This window comes from Acanthisitta chloris, unplaced genomic scaffold (assembly GCF_000695815.1).
Source record: "Acanthisitta chloris isolate BGI_N310 unplaced genomic scaffold, ASM69581v1 scaffold20884, whole genome shotgun sequence".
NCBI classification, from domain to species: Eukaryota; Metazoa; Chordata; class Aves; order Passeriformes; family Acanthisittidae; genus Acanthisitta; species Acanthisitta chloris.
In genome coordinates, this window is record NW_008667901.1 from 8,517 (window position 1) to 25,825 (window position 17,309).

General features: G+C 36.5%; 1 protein-coding gene across 2 annotated transcripts; it reads left to right on the top strand.

The window, feature by feature from the left end:
- The first annotated feature begins 320 nt into the window (after positions 1–320).
- Positions 321–13,652, top strand: LOC103800332 (ribose-phosphate pyrophosphokinase 2). Of its 2 annotated transcripts, XM_009072708.1 has the most exons (7): positions 321–501; positions 3,102–3,122; positions 6,564–6,662; positions 7,758–7,882; positions 10,191–10,364; positions 12,295–12,454; positions 13,373–13,652. In XM_009072708.1, exons 1-7 carry the CDS (start codon positions 397–399, stop codon positions 13,463–13,465), a joined length of 777 nt encoding a protein of 258 aa, XP_009070956.1. In that variant the 5' UTR covers positions 321–396; the 3' UTR covers positions 13,466–13,652. The 2 variants fall into 2 exon arrangements, with proteins under 2 accessions (XP_009070956.1, XP_009070957.1); XM_009072709.1 differs by lacking the exons at positions 321–501; positions 3,102–3,122; positions 6,564–6,662 and adding an exon at positions 8,121–8,273 and having other exon boundaries at positions 7,844–7,882; positions 13,373–13,649.
- The last annotated feature ends 3,657 nt before the right edge of the window (positions 13,653–17,309 follow it).

The following is a 17,309-nucleotide window of genomic DNA, read 5'->3' on the forward strand; positions in this document are numbered from 1 at the left end:
TAGAGCAACTGACACAAGACAAGTATCATATTTAATAATAATGTGAGCTGCATCAGTTTTAGCTGTAATTACATGTTGGTTGGTGACTGACCTTATGAAGAGCATATTTAGGCTAATCTAAATTTTTAGATTGGCTTATATTCATATAGACTTTGTATCAAGGAGACACCCAAATCACTGTAAAAAGAATCCTAGTCTAAATGAGGAGTCTATGGAAAACCTATGGAAGTTTGTTAAAACAAAACTGGTTTTTCTATTCTTTAATAATGCTTTTCCAGTAATTCAAGTGTTGAGATGATCATCTCCTGCTCTTTCAGTGTAGAGATTGGTGAAAGTGTGAGAGGAGAAGATGTGTATATTATTCAGAGTGGCTGTGGAGAAATAAATGACAACTTAATGGAACTGCTCATCATGATCAATGCCTGCAAGATTGCATCATCCTCCAGAGTGACTGCTGTAATTCCATGTTTTCCATATGCCAGGCAAGATAAGAAAGACAAGGTAGGTAAGAACTGTGTCATTTCAGAAGGCTTTTGTTAAGCTTGCTTACCTGAAATTTTTGGAGATTAATAATTTTCATGAACATTTAAGTGATTTGAAAGACTTGATTATTTTTTTTCCCATCCTTTTTTTTCTTGGTAAAATGTTCAATAATTTTATCTGTAAGCGAATGAAGTGAGACTAAACTATTTTTTGCTTGTGGTTTGATAATTGACACACCTTCAGTTTTAAAAAGTAGGTACAATCTACGTGTATTGTATGTTGCAGAGTACTTTGCTAGCAAACCTCACCTTATGGGATTGCTTTTCTTGCTTATTCTAAGTTTGAGGGTTTTTTAATCTCTGTATATGAAGAGAGTACACCTTTTTAAGCACTTTTATTGCATGGAATTAAGTCCTAAACCTGAAGTACTGCAACCATTATATATGTGGGTTTACCCTATATGGTTAGACAGCCAAATGGAAGGAGCTGATGAAATCTGAGCGGCATAACAGTAATTAATAAAAACATTCTTTTATGCTACCAGAGAGAGTGAAAAAAAAGTTTTTATATCTGTAAAAATTATTTTGATTTATGCAGACCAAAAATTGTATTGAAACTGTTTTTAGTGCCTTAGTCCTGAATGTGATCTGTCATAACTGATGAATATACCAGTTCAGCCAAGTTGGTAACACAGTAATAAACTTGGTGTTAAGTGAGACTGATTTTAAAAGATACCTAACTAGACTTTCCTATCTCTACTATATATACAAAAAACCTCTAATAGGTTATATGAATGTTACTTTTACCCAAACTTACTTAAGGAGAAGTAATAAGAAATGTGAATTTCGCTTTAAAGATTGGATTACAGTGGTTATATTTTTTGGGAAATTGCCTCCCTCTGATACTTCCCATAAATGGACTACTCCCTTCCTCTCACTTTGGACATCAAGCAAACCATCCTTAAAGCCTTCTATTATTCTTTATGTTCTTTTATATAAAACTACAACAAGACTGAAGTAATGCAGAAGCTAAAAATAATAGCAGTTATTACAAAATATGTAATGCTTAGCCTGTGATGTCTAAGAGCAAAGCTAAATACAAAAAGCTTATTTTCTGGTATACTCATTCTTTAAATGCAGACTCTGTAACACCATACTAATATTGTCAAGATCCACTTGTTACACTTCCAAAAACAGATTTCAGGAGTTAAATAGTAACACCCTATTCTTTGCCTACATCTTTTGGTACTGCATTTTTGCTACATTTTGTATTGAATAATGCTTTCCCATCATCAGGACAGGTGAAATGCTTCTTTATATCAAAAGAGCTTGAAAGGGAAACAAACATTTTGTTGAAAGGGAAGGAAAACATGTCACTATGTTTTGATTTCCCAATTCGTATTGGGAGATTCTGCTGGACCATCCTGTAAGTTCTGGTGTGGGGAAAAGGATGAGTCTTTTCCATGCATCTAGGGTATGTCTTGTCAAGGGTACCCAACAGCCATGTGGGAGTCTTCCAAGAAACACTTAAAACCCCCAGTGTGGTGGCACAGCATGCCATTCAGAAGTATTTTGTATTTTAGAAATGCCATCTGAAGACAGCCTAGGAAAGTGATTGTGATTAACAGATTTTGAGCATTTTTTCAAAACTGTTCTCAGTGTGTCAATGACTCCTGCAATTCTAGGCAAAATGCCTTTTTTATCTTTTTTTCTTTATTTTCACCTCTCCCCTCTGTTTTGCAATTGAGAAAATGTTTGCCATCTTTGGAAATTAACCTTGGTAGTGACCTCCATGTTGCAAAATAAGCTATAATATAGCTGTCAACATTGAGCAGCTTATTGACAGGGACATCTTTCCTCCCCCTGTTGGATTTCATCACATCACTTGGTCTTTGACCCATGTTGAGTGCACAAGCTTTGTATGCTACCTGAAGTGTCAGTAAAGTGCCAGCCATTTTCTTCCTGTGGTTGTTCACAGATTTTCTTCTATGATGAAAGATATTGCTGTAGCTTGCTTACTATGAACTGAAGCAGCATAATCTTCACTAGCTGGATGCTGGGTTTTGGTTTGAATTAAAGCTGTTGACTTTAATCCATTAAGAACTAAATAGACTGAGTCTTTGCTGCTTAAATAACCCTGTTTTCTTCAAACCTCTGTTGGAGTTATGCTTACTGAGAACTATGAAAGTGCTCTTGATTTATTTATATAATAAAAGTGCCTTGCAGTAAAAATCTGATTCTAAACAAGGCCTGTGTAATCTATTCTGGAAATTTTAACATTAAACCCAGACTAACTTGAAATGAGAAACAGAGGTGTAAAAACAAAAAAAGGCTTGCTCTGAATCATGGAAAAGTTGGTAAATTCATTTAGACTCAATCAAGTGCTGCCCTAAACTAGAAGATTTCTGATGCACAAGCTAGCTAATTTAAAATGAGATTAAAATTAGCTCAGGTGTATCTGTGCTTTGGCCATAGCTGCATTTATGCATCCTGTTCCAAGCTGTGGGCAAGACATTTATGTAGGATGCTGCAGAGATGCCTTTGAGATAAGTTAGAAGTACAGTGACAGGTGAGTTTGGTGTTCTACAGCTCATGTAACTTTGTTTTTTTGATTTGTAGAAGGGGTCCGTGGAGCGTTGGGTAGGTATCTTTTTTTTTTTTTTTTGTTAATCTAACACTATGCATTTCCATTAATATGGCCTTCAAGGGTGAAACTTAAGGGGTTACCTTATGTATAACTAGGAACATTTTTGGTTTCACTTCTTGATCTCAGTTGTGTTTCGCCTAGGCCATGACAGTAATCCTGTGGGATAATTTGCTACAAGAAAATTCTTAGATTCCAGTTACAAATTTATCTGGACGTTCAAGATAATGGCTGTCAATTTCTGAAGCTTCAAAGCACATCTCATTTTTTTTACTGATAAATTTGGGTAATACATTAGTGAATATTCAGTATCCATACACTTCACAACTGGCTTTCTTGGAAGTGAAAGTTCCAGTTATAAATCTATGGGGTCTTTGATTTTATTTATTTATTTATTTATTTATTTTGTTCAGCATGCATGTGATGAATATTAAGCAAGACAATGTATTAAGATGCTTGAAGGCAACAGAGCTTTAATCTTGATGGACAACTTTTACTTCCAGCTATGTGTCCTTTGCATAGTTACTCTTGTGAGGTGGTTAATATTAGCTTTGTGGATTACCCCCTACTCCTGATAATTGAAGTAATTTTATTTATTTTTTTTTACAATTCAGTTTCTGTACATAATATAATGCTGCTTTTCACACTAATAATTCTGAAACTAATCTAAAATTGTATCAAAGAATGGAACAATGAGTACTGTGAATCTCTTGTGCTCTTTCCTATCTTATCAGAAGCAAACCTTACAAGCTACAATATAAGGAAAATCTGGAGTTCTCATCTAACTTTGTCATCCAAATTCCTGAATAATGAGGCCAGGTTATCTGAGGTTCCCATGAATACACTGCCTTTAATTTTAAAATAATATTCAGTGTGGATCATACTGTAGCACAAACTTATTTTCTATGCAAGCAATCAAATCTTAAATCCTTTTGAACATGTCATGTGTGTTTTTCTTTTAATGCACAATTTTGTGTAAAGGAAACTGTCAGCTGCAAACTTCTTTTGTCTTAATCTCCTATTAGCCCATTCTTGAGAAACAGGTATTGGTGTCTGGCTATCTTTCCTTCCAAGACTCTCTGTCCACCAACACATAGGCAGTCTGTGATGTGTGCATATCTGCTAAAACAAGTTACCTAGTGGTAAAACTTCAAGTTCTTCCTTCTGGGAAGGCAGCCTGCAAGGCCAGCAGCTGAAAGAAGTACCAACTGGTAACGTATACATTAGAATGGGATGCAGAGAAATACTTTGGGGTTTTTTTTGTAATGGTGATACTCATGATACTGATACATGAGAAGTTGGATGGTATTCATATTGAACAGAAATGAAAAAAAATAAAGGCAAAAATTCAGTGTGCTGAAGAGAGAAATGTAGTTTGCCTTTAGCAGCTAGCCTGAGCTTGTTACCTGTTTCTACCAGTGAGGATGGTCCTGGTTTGCCATCTTCATTTGCCTTTCTTCTATTTGAGCTGACTCACCTGGCTGCTGTTGGCTCAGAGAAGTTCTTGTGTGCAGCACAAGGAAGGTGGTGGAATTGTCTAGCCTGGAAGGAAGGGATGGGGAAGCAGGGGAGCAAACCTCTGTTTTTCAGCATCATCTGTTAGTCCAGTTTAGCAGAAGCATTAAACGAGATGTTTGCAGAGAGCTGGTAAGAGAATGCTATGACAGAATTGAAAGAGTAGATAGCAAATCTTTGTTTTATTAGGTGTTGCCAGAGATTTGAGACTATTTTGAAGTTCATCTTAAAAATGTCAGATCCTGAGATGAGCTGAAGTAATCAGGAATTCAAATGGCATGAACAAAGTTTGCTGCTAATAATGGAAATATCCAGAAAGCTTTGGACAACTTGAACCTTACAGAACTGAACTTAAATGAAGAGCAGCATAGACCTCTGTAACTGGAATGTAAGCTGTGATGAAGTGTTAATGGTAACAAATTCTTAGGGAGGCTACATGCATCTGAATTGCAGAGATCCAGAGAAGAGTGTGGCAGCTGTTACATGTCTTCTATGCATCTGACACAGATTGAATGGTGGTGATGTTCTGTGAAACACAAGACCCAAAAGGGAAGGTTTTCAAAATTAAGAGTTGCAGTAATGATGATGATAAGCTTGATCTAGCCATATAAAAGACTGCAGTGTCTCAGTTTCTATTGTTAAGTGTGTTGTCAATCTGTGGGTTAAAACAGAGAAATGTGAAGTTTCTACCTAAATTAGCAAAAGTTTTGAGGAAAATATTGGCTCCTTGATAGGACACAGACAGAAAAGCATCCAGGTTAAATTGGCAGTTATTCAGCTCATTGTCAGTTATGCCCTTAAGCATCAGTGGAAGGAAAGCAGAGATACTCTGTAATTGTGTGTATGGGGTGGAGGGAGAGGAGGTTCCTGGGAGGCTAAATGAGTCTGTTTGATAAAGAGATGGAGCAGGAGAGAATACTGTGCCAGCAAAAACCAGTCTGACAGTGAGATGGAAACTCTGAATTGCAGTTCTGCCTTTATGCTAATGTTATTGCCAGCTATTAACCTTATTAAACATTGGCAAAAAGAAACCAGGAGGTTTTGTTTAGTGTTTCTGTTAGAGAGAGCTGTGTAGGGCAGCGTAGCTTTTTACAGTGCTTAAAAACGTCTGAAAAAAATTGGGAGTTGCTCAGAAAAGAAAAAAGTGAGGTATCCTCCAGTCATTGTTTCCATCTTCTCTCTATTTTCTTACGTTTTTTTAATGCTGCTGTTTGTTCTGCATCCTTGATGCTTTTAAAAAGCTCTTGACATTGGCATTAACTTTGCAAATAAGATTTTTCTTCTTCTTTAATTCTTTCTACTTCTCAGGGTTTTTTTTTCATCCCCTCTGTCTCTTTTGGGAATTCTAGGTTCCTAACTGCATCCAGAAATTAAACATGAATTAGGAAAAAAAGAATAAATAAATGGATCAGGGTAGAAGACCCTGCCAGCATGGATCAGCTACAAGTTTTTATTGTGTCATGAAGAAATGCTTGATACTAACTTTGTTTTAAGGCACTGTTTGCAAGAGTTGGGTTCACTTTGCCTTTGGTCTTCATTTTTTGCAATGTTTTCATGAACAGGATAGTTGCTTTGGAGTTGGATGTTTATATAGGGTAGAGGCTTAGAAAACTGGAGATTGTCCTTCTGCTATAGAAAAGTTTTAAGTAGAAGAATTTGAAAATTATATCCTCAATTTTATCTTTTTAATACAAAGCATTATTAGGCAGACTATGCAAACTGATTTAGAAAATCCTAAATGTTTTACTGCATTTCAAAACCCTAGTAGCAAGAGTAGCTATTGACAGGCTAGTTTGGCTAAAGTTCTGGAGTTTTTCATATCTATATTGCAAACATCCTGAAGGAAAAAACCAATAAACGTAGATTCTTTGCATCTAGTCAAAATACTTTTAAATTTTAAACATTTGTGCTTTATTCCTCAGAGCCGTGCTCCAATCTCTGCAAAACTTGTTGCCAACATGCTCTCAGTTGCAGGGGCTGACCACATCATCACCATGGACCTGCATGCTTCACAGATTCAGGTAGCTATCGATTCCTAATGGTTGTGCCTGGGAGCTCTAGACTTAATGGGAAAGGCTAGTGGTAATTCTCTGGGTGTTCTCACTGTTTTGAAAGGCAATGTACAGAATTCTAACCCAGCGTTCAGAGAAAGCCTTGCTCCCTGTTTCTAATTCAATTCCCTTTTAGAAAGAAACCAGTCATGATTTTATGGGGTGATTTTTGCAGGCACTTCAAATATTTTTGCATTAGAGTCTTCAGTAGAATTTGCCAAGTCTATTGTAAGAGCTTCCAGACCATAAAATGTACTTGCTTGGGGCAAGTTCTCTTAATCTTGGCCTTGTCAAAGATTATAGTGTTGCCCTAGGTAGTTTTCTTGTTACAGCCAAGGGTACAATATTCTCTTAAAAGAAGTGGAGATGGAGGCTAGCAACCCTTACCTGGCTTACTGCTGTATCATCCAGCAAATCATAAAACCTTTTCTTCAGAAACAAAGCAGACATCATTTATCCTTCTCATGTGCACCTCTTTTTAAGATAGCTTTGTGGTTTTTTCCTAGAAAATATCTTATCTTTCAGTTCTGGCACTCGGTTTAGTCAGAATTTCTTATTATGCTAGATATCTGTCACACAAAAAGCAGTTTCATTTGTGGTCTAACACAGATTTCTTGTCTGCACAACTTGCACAAAAACAAAGTTTCCATTTCTGCTGCTCAGGTAATACTAGCTTGAGTCTTCTCCATATTGAAATACTACTGTCCATGTCAAGCAGTTGAAATTCATGGAAGTTGAGTGTTACTGGATTTTTGAGATCTTTTCACTAGCATGAATTTACTTGAGTTCCTGAAGGTGATCATCATTTCTGATTTTTTTAATATCAATTGAGAATAGCTGTTCTCTGTTTCACTATTCTTGGGTGAGATTTTTTTAGAGACCTTAACATTGGTCTGTCTTCTATTGTATTTGACAGTAATACCAGAGGGCAGAATTAGACCAGTGCAAAATACTGATTGAAGTTCTATCATACATGAAAGACAAAGGCTTGATTCTTTCACTGTGTCTTCATTCCAGGGAAGATGCAAACATATATCATGAAACTTTCTTTCTCTTTTGGACTAGGGTTTCTTTGACATTCCAGTAGATAACCTGTATGCAGAACCTGCAGTGCTGCAGTGGATTAAAGAGAACATTCCGGAGTGGAGAAACTGTATCATAGTCTCACCTGATGCAGGTGGTGCAAAAAGGTACTATACAAGCCTAAAACTATTAGTTTTACATATAGTTAGTGGTTAATGAACTGCTTTGTCTAATCTTCTCTTTTCCTTTAGGAATTGTGTAAGATATAGAGTACATCACTGATGAATCTAACTGCATTGTAAAAACAGAACAACTAGTTCTTCCAATGTTGTTTATCCTCGAAAACACAGCTTTCTATACTCAAAAGAAAATCTTTTTCTCTCTCCCTGGGTATGGCTTCATTAGCTGAATCCCTCCACAGGAGGGAAGAGATTTTTCCTGCTGCTTGCTTCTTTAGTGCAGTTGCTGCACCTCTTCCTGCTTCACGCTGGAACTGCCTAAGCTTCCCCTCTCTGTCAAAGCATATGGCCTATTCCCACTCTACCTGCTGCTGTTTAGGTAAGAACTTGCTTGACTCATATTTCTTTTTTTTCCTTTCTCATATTGCATTCCAGCTGTAAACCTAGTGACCCCAAGTTGTGCACTGTAAATACTAGAAAAAGGGAATGAAGTTTTGTTTTGAGTGGCAAAAGGTAAAAAAAGCAAAAGTGAGTTCATTGGAGTCTTTCTTCATTCACAACATGCATTACTCGTTTAGCAGACTATCTTTTATTTGGTCTCTATTGAGCACAGACCAATGCAAAACTGGTTGGTGAGGTGATAAAGCATGGCACTGAGGTAAAATGCTTATTCTCAAGTTTTAGCAGTTATGCTGCTGCTGCAAAACAGAATGGCAACATAGAAATAAGACTGCTTAGAACTCCACAGTTGTTCCTTTTTAGATTAGTCAGGTTAAAGATATGAAGCATATAAACACAGAAAGCATTCTAAAATTCAGATGACTCAGTCAATTAAATTTCTTTGTTTGTTCCTATCTGGATACTGCTATTTTTGCAGTTCTTTGTTTTGCTTTAGATTTATTTAAACAAAATAAAGCCTTTTCTTAGAATTCAAGTCAGAAGACAGCATTTTTTCCTCTACAATATAGTTGTGTATTATCAAGTTGGCCATAAGAGTTTATTTTTCAAGGACCACTCTCATTGTATTTAATATAGAGAGATATAGTCTATCTTTAGTACCTTTCTGTTGTAATACAACCAAGCAGTTGCTGGTGAAGTAGGGGCAGATGTTGGTTTCAATAAATTCACAGCTTCTCATTTGCCTCCAGTAATGTAATGTAAAGAAAATGTTTTGGCCTTTCCATTTAAAACATGTAGACCTTCAAAACAGTACTTAATGAAAAGTAAATAAAATGTGAAATTTTAATGTGAATTGTCTTTAAATTTAGATCTGTAAGCATTAATTTTTTAAAGAAATCCATGTTCTTGCACTCATTTAAAAGATCTCAATTCTTTTTTGTTTCTTAGCATTTGCTTGTTTTTTCCCCAGCTTACTAAATGTTGTGACTGAAATAAGACATGCAAGTTCTATTAATATCTTAATGCCTCTGAGATATTGAGACTTCCTATGAAATTACACTATTCACACAAGATGTCAAAACTTTTGGGTTTTTTGTTTATCATCCAGTTGTTGAAATACAGTAACTAACAACGCCTTCATATTTAAGTGGCAAAGAAACACAACTGTATTTTCAATTAACTGTGCATGTTAAGAATCTTGTTAACAACATTCTAAACATATTCTTAAAAGAGAGGCTGCAAGGTTGCACCAGCATTAAAAAAAAGGCATCGTACTGTTTGTTCCAATGTTTATATGTCACAGCTCTGTTATATTAAACAAACTGGAAAAAGCACTTCAGAAGTCTGTAACAAGTTTATTATTGGAAGTTTGTCTGGCCACCAGAGGTTACACTGAATGGTATGAACAGATCTTTGTCAAGTAGATGTATGCTAATGAAGTAAGCTACTTGATTACTAGTCAAGTACTGTGAAAATAATTATTAATCACTATTAACTTGTTTGGTTTCACATTTCTGCAATGGCATTTTTCAGTTAGAATGTTAAAGTGCACGTTACTGTTGGCTTAGAATTGACTTAGAATTCCCTCCACTTGAAATTATGTGGTGTGACTAGGTATTGTAGCAGCTTAATAAAAGCTTGTGAAGAGGTGAAATGTTTTCAAAGCCAGGCACTTCATGACAGAAAACCAAAGTCAATTCAGTTAAAAAAATAAATCTATTTTTGGCATATAGCTCAAATCTCTCTGGTTGTATTTATTAGCAATGAATTGTTTCTACCTATCTCATTACTTGCAAAAGTTTGTGGTAATTTGAAAAGCTGTTTTGTGACAAATACACATGTATGACTTCTTTCTTCTAAGATGACTAAATGTGGTGTATTTCTTTCCAAAACTTAGGGTTACTTCAATTGCTGACAGACTGAATGTGGAATTTGCTCTCATTCATAAGGAAAGAAAGAGGGCAAATGAAGTGGACAGAATGGTCTTGGTTGGTGACGTGAAAGACAGAGTAGCAATTCTCGTCGATGATATGGCTGACACATGTGGCACAATATGTCATGCAGCAGACAAGTAAGTAGTATTATGATCCAGCCCACTGTCTCACTGTCCTGGAACCTGCTGGCAGCTGATGAATGCAGTTCTCCTGCATGCATATAACCTGGTCAGACATCTGTAGCATAAAGCCATTCTGATCCTTGAGTCTGTAGGTCACAGTTCTGTGATCAAGCCATGTCCTTGTTGAGAATGTCTAATTGAGAAAATATTTACATAAATACATGATCTGTATGTAGGAAGAACAGAGAATAAATAATATGTCATATAACTTGAAAAGAACTTGAGCCATCTAGTGTACTTTTCAGTTCCAAGGCAGAAATGACAGATGGAAAATCATTCTCTTCTTAAACCTTGTCATGGAGCCTTTCCACTATACTTAGGCATTCTTTCACAAAGCTTTACTGGATTAAATAATTTTCTCCCCAGTGTTCACTACAAGTTTAATATTAGCCTTCAGTGTACATCTTAACTATAAAACTACTTGTGCTTTTCATCTGGGGAGGTGAGAAGGATGTAAAAAAATTATGTGGAAGCATTCATATAGTCTTCTGTTTCTTTTCACCTTGATGGAAATTCAATGAAATTTTTCAAAGAGATGTTGTGCTGTTGCTTGCTGTCCACATTCTAATCTGCATCAGACCTTAAAGTGTGTTTCTAGGCTGTGCCCTTCAGAGATCAAAATCAAAAATTACCTAGCCAACAATTTTGTAATACTTCTGTGCATAGAGGAAGTTTATTCCTGTCAAAAAGAAGGCCTTATTTCTTTCTTGCGACAAGAGAAGCACTCTTTATTTACCTACAGTAGACTAGATTCTAGAGAGCAAATTCTAGAATTGTCAAAAACCTTCAATGTATCTGCAGTGTTCACTAAGAAAGATGTTTTTGCTTCAGAGATGCTGCCTTATATCATGTTCTTGGCATGAACTAGTGCTTTTCATTAATGTCAAATCTAGGTGGGATGTACTTTGTGCTTAATTAGACTTGCTCACCAAAATACATCTAGAACTCTTTTTATCTCAGCAACCTAGATGCATATCAAGCAGATGAACTAAGAAATGTATTTTCAGGTACAGCAGATCAACTTGCTTAAATACAAACTTAAGTACACACTATTGGTACACACCCTGTTGTAGTGCATCCTCCTTGTAGGTTGCAGATTTTAAATGTAATGCTGAAATGACCAGAAAATTTGTTTCTGTCGAGCCATTCAAAATGAGATGATGTTTCTATGGGTTTGTCTTTTTTCCTCTCTTATGCTTCCTTGTGTGCCTTTGCAATGATCTGATAAAATGCCACTCTTCAGGGCCTCTGTTTGTGAGACTAGAAAAGCAGCTAGGATATAGCTGAGCCTTGAAGTGAGTAAAAAATCAAGATTCTGACTCAGTTAAAATGTGTTTTGGTTCTTTGATTTATACTTCTTTTCCCTCCTGTGCTGTGTCACTTCACTTGGATTAGAAGAATGTCTTCCCAGAACCTTGCAGTAAGCTAGGCTTTTAATCATTAACATTTCTCCTTCCTCAGAAACTCCTTCCAAGCAGAACTGTTTGAATTGCAAATGAAAAATAAAGGTGGACAATAATGGAGGCACAATAGAGTTGTGAATATTGTCATCCAACCTACTTCAAGTTTTTGCCTGATTAAGATAGAAAATTTGTACTGGAGTTCAGTTGTACTTTGTGATGATATGGTCAATAGTGCAACAGTTTTCATTAGTATCACTGCTACAAATAACTTTTTCCTTTAAATATCAGTTGGTTGTTGTGGGGGTTTGAGACACTTAATTTTAAACTTTTTCAGGTCATACAAACATCTGAATTATTTTGTAGATATTTTATATGTAGGAATGTGTGAGTAAAATGTATTTTACAGAGATTTGTATCTGGCTTCATCTATAGCCATGTATGTAAACATGCATCACAGCATGCTTTTCTTCTGTGTTCTACAGGTTAATGTCTGCTGGTGCTACTAAAGTTTATGCCATTCTTACTCATGGCATCTTTTCTGGTCCTGCCCTCTCTCGGATTAATAGTGCATCATTTGAGGCTGTTGTGGTAACTAATACAATCCCCCAAGAGGATAAAATGAAACACTGCCCAAAAATACAGGTACAGTGCTATTTTTGTGTCATTCTTTAAACTCAGGATTTGTATTTTCCTGTTAACTTGTGCTAGAATTTGCACATTGAGAGAAAATTAATATTCTAAAATACATTGCTAGCAAAACGTTTTGCTAAAACATTCCAAAGTACTGTTTTAAGGGGATTCAAGTAGTACAATAGAGCATTGCAAAATATTTGATATTTGCCATACCTCAAGTATGATTGATTGTGAAACGTGGCATATGTTAAATTGACTAGGAGTGGTTTTGATTTTTTTAGCAATATTAATCATAAGTGGCAAATGTTAAATTGACTAGGAGTGGGTTTGATTTTTTTAGCAATATTAATCATACAGTATTTGTATGTAGAAACTTAGTTATGTTATAGTGGAGGCACAGAAATCTTAGATGACTATTTTTAAAAACACTAATGAATTGTTCTGGGAAGTCATGTGTCCCATTTGGAGATTTTCCTCAGCACAGAGTGGAGAAAAGCAGAAAAGATTGGGTTTTGTAATGCATTATTGGATTTTTTTTAAAAGCTTAACACTTATTTGGTATTTATTGAAATAAAGCAAGCACTTTAAAGGTGTACCTCCCTGAAATGGTATTTGTGTCAAGTGGACACTGCCATCTGATGGCAGCAATAGTGGGGGTTTTTGACAACATGCCCTTTGTCAGAAGCCTTCAACAATATGACCATGCAGCAGTCTTACTCAATGCTCTCTTACTCAGTTTTTGAGTTTTTATTTTGTATTAATGCAGTTTTTATGTATATGTTCAATACCTAAAGCTTTAATGTTATTTTACTTCCTAGTAACAAGAGAGCGCAATGGTAAATTGAATGTTTGTTTTTGTTTATTAACTGTATAGTTCATTGTTCTTGGCATCCCATAAAATTCTTCATGAATTCTTTTTTCTTTCAGTTTATTGACATTTCCATGATCCTTGCAGAAGCAATTCGAAGAACACACAATGGTGAATCTGTGTCTTATCTGTTCAGTCATGTCCCCTTGTAACTGCAGATTCCACTGCATCTTTGCAAAAGTCCCTTCAGCTAGCACTGTTGTTTTTAACAATGCACCTCAACCACAAGGAATGAGTATCTTTGTACAATTTCAGAGCTTGTATGTTTAATTATTATGTTTGTCTTGTAATTACCATTTGTTCTTTGTAAATGGGCAATAAATCTCCATCTTGCAGAAACCTTATCAAGTCCCTTGAGGGTCTGGAATTCTTGTGTGTTGCCTTAAGGTCTTTTACGTGCCTATACTCACTTTCTGCTAAACTGCTGCTTCAGATCCATTTTTCTATACTGAACGACAAATTGTTCACAGAACTTAATGGGATGTATACATGTAAGATCATTTACTGTGTTAAGCTAAATGCTGCAGATTTGAGTATCTCGTATCTATTAATCTGTCAGGCAAGCAGCTGGTTGGGGGTTTTTTTATGTTTAACTACCACAAATGGTATTTTGTAAGCCCTAACAGTATGTAAATGTTGTGTTAATTTTGAGGAACCAGTGACACATACACAGTTTTAACAGTGTTTCATAGGCTTCATATTTGTTTTCCCAGAAGATATATGGGACTGCTGCTTTCTTTCATGAAACTCTCATTACATTAAATTTCGTTGCTTAACATCTATTCTGTGCAGCTACTGTCTTTGGTTTTAAGATTGTTTCAGTATTCCTGGGATTATTAATTTCACTTGTTTCAATAATAAGGACCAACCTTCAATCTTGAGCAGTTCGGTTTAAGTTTCATTTTTTCCCTGGAGTTTTTGACATTCCCTGATTGTGATAATATGAAAAATTTATAGCAGTTTTCCTGTTAATATTGTAAAGCTTCACTGTGCACAGTCCCAGCAGAAAATTTAAAGACACTTATATTTATACAGACTGTTCCCTACCCACATCTACGTGATTCAAAAGGATTGGAAAATGCTTACTGTTTTTTTCAAACAGCACAGTCAATAGAACTTCAGGTTTCTATTACAAAGTATCACAATACTTTACTGTGCAGCCAGTGAACTATGGTACACTAACTAGTCTCGAATACTTTAACATTAGAGAATTAAAATTATTATGAAAACAGTTTTGCCTGTTGTATAATAGGAAACCTTATGGTTAAGTATGGGTAATGCAGTCAGTAATGGAATCAGGGGCAGGGGAGGAAAGGGTACTGTAATTTTGTAATGAGGTCTTTGAATCCCACTATGGGCTTTTCAGTCTTTCTGCTAGAAAGGAAGTGTGTATGTATTACGATAGTGTTCCTGCACCAAGATCATGAGAAAACTCAAGCTTCCTACCTGAAATTGTAGTTGCTAATTACAAAGCATTTGCCATTCTTGAGAGATGCTTCTTTAGTATGATGGTGCATAAAAAATAGCCTTACTTGATCCTAATTTGCTTAATCTGGGATATATTTATAATAATGTATATTATAAAATGGATTTTTTCATTCTAGGTAAGTTACTCTTCAGACAGACTGTTCTTTTGGTTTCTCTGAGAATAAATCTATTTGATCTTTATAGTTTTTCCCAATAATTTTCTATTGCTTCTGTGGAATTCTTATTCCTACATAAAAATGAGTAAAACAGAATTTCACCTGTAGTGCTTTCAGTAATGAATACAGATAGGGGGTATATAAGCTATTGTGATGAGAATTTAGTTCAGTCACTAGCTCTCAGAGGAGTTCCACATTACAGCTGAATTTTCAAAACTGTTAAAACATAATGGAAATAGATTTCAAATTTGTTATATTCAGTAAAGAGGTTTCTTAAATGTAAGATTATTTAACATATTCTCTTGCAAATATTACATTGCAGTTAAGTGGTTAACCCCAAGTCTGTGGCAACATAATTATACTAAAGTTTGCACCTTATTTCTAAATAAAAGTTATACAATGCATTTAATGCATGGTAACAATTCAGTTGCTTTACAGATCAGACTTTTGTTTCAAATAATAAAATGCTGAGTTAAGTGCACAAGTATTGTAAATAAAACTTTGAAATAAATTGTGCCAAAAGACCACTTGTTCTTCCATGATTTTATATTGTTTCTGGAGACCATGCCCTGCACAGGTCAAATAGGGAAGAACGTAGACATTGACTCTCATGCAAACCCTGCACATAAATCATGCTCCAGCTGTCTAGGACATAAGCATGAACAGTCACTCACAGCAAACTGGTACAGATCTTTATAAGATCATCCTTCTCTTTCTTTTTATGGTCTGACAGAAGGGACACAATGTTTAAATTTCCTTGGGAGTATGAGTTAACATTTCAAGACCAGCTGAAATTTGTATTTCTCAGATCACTAAGCAAACCCACTCAACTGTATTTAACAGGATGACATGGGAGAAAGAGCAGAAGGAAAACTGCAGAATTAAGCTCACTGTGTCTGCTGCAATTTGGGTAGTTATGAAGAGTTATAGGTGAATTCCAACAGTTCTGTGAAAACCACATCCATTTTGATGGAATTAAAAGCCATGGAAACAGAAAATTGTGAGGTGAGGGTGTTTGGTATTAATGCTCTATGCTCCCCAGTCCCATCCATGCTGGGATTCTGGTCTGAAGACCAGATGGCCGTTCAAGCTGGTAGGAAATATTCCTCTCTCAGCAGCATTCTTTAGAAGTAAGGGAAAAAATGCCACATTATATAGCAGAAGTTAGAGGATTTAGCTCATACTTGTCAATAAACCATTCTACTGCCCTAGTGGAAGTACAGATTTTCCCTTTTGCAGTAAGAGTACTTGATGTTCGCAGCCTTTCTGGAAGCTCTTGTCATAAGCTCCAAGGACTTTAAATGTCAAAGGCTCAGAGCCTGTTGCTGAGACAGTGGACTATTGGGAGTGAAACCTGAGCATGTTTTCACAGTTCAAGTGTCTCTCTCAGTTGTCTGTTGCCAGTGCTGGTGCTCTGTGGTCTCTCATATGTTGTGTGGTGCCTGCCCTCGGCTGACAGCCAAGCCCCTACCCAGCTGGGCTGGGGAAAGAACTGGGAGGGTAGATTCAGAGCAGCTTTGGGTGGAAATAAAGATGGGTTAATAAATTTTAAAAAAAAATCTAATGGAAATAGTGCAAAAGCAATCACTCACCACCTCCCACCAGCAGACCAACTAGCCCCTGAGTGATGGCTGCTTTAGCAAGATTCCCATCCCCCCCCCCAGATTTTATTGCTGGGCATTGCACCATAATGTCATGGGTTATCCCTTTGGTCAATTGTCTGCAATCCTGGTTGTGTCCCCTCCCAGACTCTTGGCCTCCCCCAGCCTACTTACCAGTATGAGAAGCAGAGAAGGCCTTGAGGCTCTGCAAGTTCCCCAGTAGCTCTAATGCTGGTATGTTATCACTGCTTTGGTCCCCAGTCTAAAACACAGCACCATAGGTGCTACTATGGAGAAAGTGACTCCATCCCAGCCAGACCCAGTATGGTTGTTGTGAGTGACAAACGAGGTGTGATTGTGGTGTGATTGTGGGCACTGGTGAATTCCTTCTCCCGGCCTGTGTTGTGCTGAACTTTTCAGAGAAAAAGATCAAAAGATACTGCAGAGAGCAAGTAGCTTAGCTCAGGAGCTAACTTTCCTCTTCTCATGTGACTTGTAACCCGGTATATCTCACAACAACCTCCATTCAGGTAATTGTAGAGGGTGAATTCCTCTGAACCTGCCAGTTTTATGATTTGCCAGCAGTTCCTGCATTAGCATGCACCACCACTTCCAGCATTTCTACCTTGGTGCTTCTCCTCCTCGTTCCCCAGAGAAAGGTTGGGATGCCCTCTCTGGCTACTCTGTCTTATCAGCCCCTCAGGATGGGATAAAAAAAGGAGATGTAGTAGCATTGCTGACCCTGGAGACCT

Excerpts from the sequence above, each read along its gene's own strand:
- LOC103800332 (XM_009072708.1), top strand. The coding sequence starts at position 397 with ATGGAACTGCTCATCATGATCAATGCCTGCAAGATTGCATCATCCTCC. Across the intron at positions 6,663-7,757 it reads TGCATGCTTCACAGATTCAG|GGTTTCTTTGACATTCCAGT; the intron begins GTAGCTATCGAT and ends CTTTTGGACTAG. Across the intron at positions 7,883-10,190 it reads GATGCAGGTGGTGCAAAAAG|GGTTACTTCAATTGCTGACA; the intron begins GTACTATACAAG and ends TCCAAAACTTAG.